At 32.3% G+C, this 3,911-nt stretch overlaps 1 protein-coding gene across 1 annotated transcript; it reads left to right on the top strand.

The window, feature by feature from the left end:
- The first annotated feature begins 370 nt into the window (after positions 1-370).
- On the top strand, positions 371-1,102 carry LOC110642859 (nuclear transcription factor Y subunit B-4-like). The gene has a single exon (XM_021795042.2). The coding sequence runs from the start codon at positions 407-409 to the stop codon at positions 911-913; it is 507 nt and encodes a 168-aa protein (XP_021650734.1). The 5' UTR covers positions 371-406; the 3' UTR covers positions 914-1,102.
- Positions 1,103-3,911: the final 2,809 nt, after the last annotated feature.

The raw sequence follows: 3,911 nt of genomic DNA on the forward strand, positions 1-3,911 counted from the left end.
TCATGAAGCTTTTTAGAGACTAACTATAAAAATAATTAAATTTCTCCAAGAAAACTAATTAAATCCCTCTCAGCATCCACTGTTTGTATTTGCATATGCAGATGAATCTTGATTTTCTTGAAAGTATGACTAGACATGGTTGTCAATGGAAGTGGACTTGGTCCACAAATGGATTATGATCATGAACTCCATTCTATAGATTGAGCTGAAGGCATGACCCCACCATTGATGCCAATCTGGTCGGCTCATCACATGTTTTATTGAATAACACGACACAAGTCACATGTACACAAGTAGCATGTACTATAATACGTATACATATACGTGTGTAAATAAAAATGGAGTTTGACCTCGAGCAACAAGTTTAGGTTGAAAAAGCAGGACTAAGTTCTTTGCATATCAAGAAATGGTCGATAACATTGGTGCTAGTGCTTCGAGTGAATATGGTAGCATCAAGGAGCAAGACAAGTTGCTGCCGATAGCCAACGTTGGTCGGATCATGAAGCAAATTTTACCTCCTAATGCAAAAATCTCCAAGGAAGCTAAAGAAACGATGCAAGAATGTGTTTCGGAGTTCATTAGCTTTGTCACTGGTGAAGCGTCGGAAAAGTGTCGAAAGGAAAGGCGAAAGACCGTGAATGGAGATGATGTTTGCTGGGCTATGGGAGCTCTAGGTTTTGATGACTATGCAGGGCCTCTAAGAAGGTATCTGCAAAGATATAGGGAGTTAGAAGGAGATAGAGCTAATCAAGAAAAGGCAAGCAATAGCAATACCGAGGAAAGAGAGGAATCATCATCCTCGTATAGAAATAACCAAAGGAATCAGGAAGTAGGAGTAGTACCAGCAACAGCTCCAGCTCCATTGAAGTATGATGAGAAGAGGAATAGCTCCAGTTCAAGGCCAATTGATTGAGGTTAATTGGAAGGGAATAGGGTAGATTTATGGGTTTATTTTACTCTTTTTTTTTTTTTTTTCCATTTGGGTGTTTTTATTGTATGATGAGATTTTTGAATCTCAGCTCAATTAATCAATATCCCTGACCTATGCAATTTGATAAGCTGGTTCAAGAGGATATGCAATCACCGATGAATCAATCTTAGCTTTTATGTGGAAATAAAGTGTACATGGGATTTGATTCAAAATTGATTTCACAAGAGAGTAGCAGCAGCATCTGTAATTTGCTAAAATCCTTGCACTGCTTAATCTCGATGATGATGTTATGACGGGGTAATTTCATTCTGTCAGCGCAGGCTGCAACATCAGGGAAATAAACAAGGTCAGTTAATCACCAATTAACATCCTTAATTTTTCTCTTCTTTTTGTTTTTCTGAGAGATATATATAGATGTTAATCTTCAAACTTTCCTGCATTTCGTTCTTGATCTTGGGCTCATATTTTCAATAGGAAGAACAGGGAGAGCACTGTAGTTCACTCACTTTGATTTCATCTGTAACCCTTTTTTGGGGATAATCTCTTCAAGCATTACCAATATCCAAACATAACAGGACGAAGTCATTGCTAGGGTTTTATTTTAAATATAAGTCCTTAACCATTCAGCTCCATACATGTACAAGTATATGTTAACCTAAGTATTTACTGTACTTGTCTAGGGTTAGGGTTCCTTTAACCAAGGATTTGGGGATGTGGGGGACCAGTATTAATTTAATTTAGCAACTGGATGTAGTTTTTGTTTTCAAAATTATAAATGTAATCTTTCTTCTTCTTTTTTTTAAATCTTAAGTACATTGACATTTACTGTATATCTAATTAAATGAATTTTTTTAAAAAAATTTATTTATTTGAGATTTAAATTTAAAATCTTATAATTTTAAATTAATATCATTGAGTTAAAATTTATTGATAATGAGTCATTTTCTTTAACATCTAGACCTCTAATTTTATAAGTTGAGTTTTAAGGGGAAAAGAGAAAAGAGAGATGGATTTTTTAAGTTTGTATCTATAGTAAAGTCTGAAGCTTTTTAGATTAGGGTTTCAAAAGGTAAATACAATTCAATTGGGGAATTCAAAAATTAGCTATTTTTTTCACACTCTTTATCAAAGTCTAGCATTGGGTTCAAACATGCATGGGAAGACGGAAGCATCAAAAACAAAGATATGGGAGACAAAAGATTTAATTAGCTAGCCTTGAAAACATCAGCCAATCATCCTTCATTGCCGCACACCATAACTGTCTTCCATGGAAGAATTAAGAATATCTGTTTTGTTATACATGCAATGCCCCAATGTGCAATGTCCAGCTCTTTTGTCCACACACACATGTGTGTGTGTGTATATACACCCTTTGATCATAATAGATTATAACAATTCACTAGCTAATTAAGGTTTTCAGGAGATAAATAAGCTGTTGCTTGTGAGAAAAAATAAATCAATTGCATGCATCCTTTTTTTTTTCTTCTTCTTCTAAGACAATAATTACAATAATAATAGCTCTCTCTCTCACACTGTATTAAATGATATGAGTAAGTTTTGTATTGTGATTCACGAAAACATGTAAACTATAAAATAATAAAGCAAACAAATCATAATAATAAAATTTACGTGATTCATCCTCTCTATAAAGGGTTACATGGACGTGTTATCTTTTATTATTAAAAATAAATCATCAATTACAAGCTCACAGCTAACTAACCATTATCTCAATTATACTTACGAGAATACTCACTAAAGAACTGCTCATAATAAATCTCTTCAATGAGCAAGAGCTCTCTTTGTAATGGGCAAGAGCTAAATAACATTTTCACAGTACTCTAATATAATTAAATTAAGAATCTCATCTAAGAAATAACACTATAATAAGAGTTCTATTCTATATAAAAAATATTTCTCCATCTAATCGATGAATATTTCTTCTACTCAAATTATAAAAATGTATATTTCCAAATCTCACTAAGATTATGAGTTACAAATCTAACATTTTGAATATATGAAATTTTGCAAATGGATTTTAAAAATCAAGTTCAATCTAATTAAATGCTTTATGTGATTATTATTAAAATATATTTTCAAGACTAAAATAATCAGCTTGAAAAGGAATACGTTGAAAAAAATAATAATAATCATCAAGTAAGAAACTCTTATTTTCTGTTTTCTTTTATCAATGGCTATGTTACGTAGAAGAAAAAAAAAAGAAAAATCTATTTCGAATGGAAGTGTTGATTTATAATATTAATTAATGCCTCTTACAAAAAGGTGGAAATTAACTAAAGTTTGTCAATAAATGTTTGATCATGCATCTCTTATTTGAATAAAATTCATTTAAGAGTGACATTTTTCCCTTTATTTTTTATCTATTCATGAGAGAAAAGGCTTAATCTGTATTTTTCACCTTCAAGTGTACCAATTAACTAAGCCAATTTCAATTTGTGTCTAACTAATTAGACTTTTGTAATATTTCTTTGTGTGCATGTGGAAATTTGCTTCATAAGTTTAAAATTTAAATTTTTGTTCTCCTTAAGATTTGGGATTTCAATTTCAATGTCAGATAAAGTTGAAGTGTAAGGGTTTATGGAATGACAAAAATTTTGTTTAAAATGATAGACAACCATACTTCTAGCCATATTATATGGTAGTGAGTGTTGGGCATTGAAGGAATATGTGTCTAAGATAAGAATTGCAGAGATGAGAATGTTAAGGTGAATGAGTGGCCATACTAGACTAGATAAAGTCCGTAATGAGAGTATTAGAGAAAAAGTAGGAGTGGTGCCAATTGAGGATAAGTTGAGAGAAGGGAGATTGAGGTGGTTTGGTCATGTGAAGCATAGACATACGGAGGCTCTAGTTAGACAAGTAGAGCATATTAGGTTAGATGATAGAAAAAAAAGAAGGGGCAGACCCAAACTAACTTGGAGGAGAGTAGTATAACATGACTTATAAACATTACACATTTCCG

Source organism: Hevea brasiliensis, chromosome 4 (assembly GCF_030052815.1).
Source record: "Hevea brasiliensis isolate MT/VB/25A 57/8 chromosome 4, ASM3005281v1, whole genome shotgun sequence".
Classification (NCBI taxonomy): Eukaryota; Viridiplantae; Streptophyta; class Magnoliopsida; order Malpighiales; family Euphorbiaceae; genus Hevea; species Hevea brasiliensis.

Excerpts from the sequence above, each read along its gene's own strand:
- LOC110642859 (XM_021795042.2), top strand. The coding sequence starts at position 407 with ATGGTCGATAACATTGGTGCTAGTGCTTCGAGTGAATATGGTAGCATC.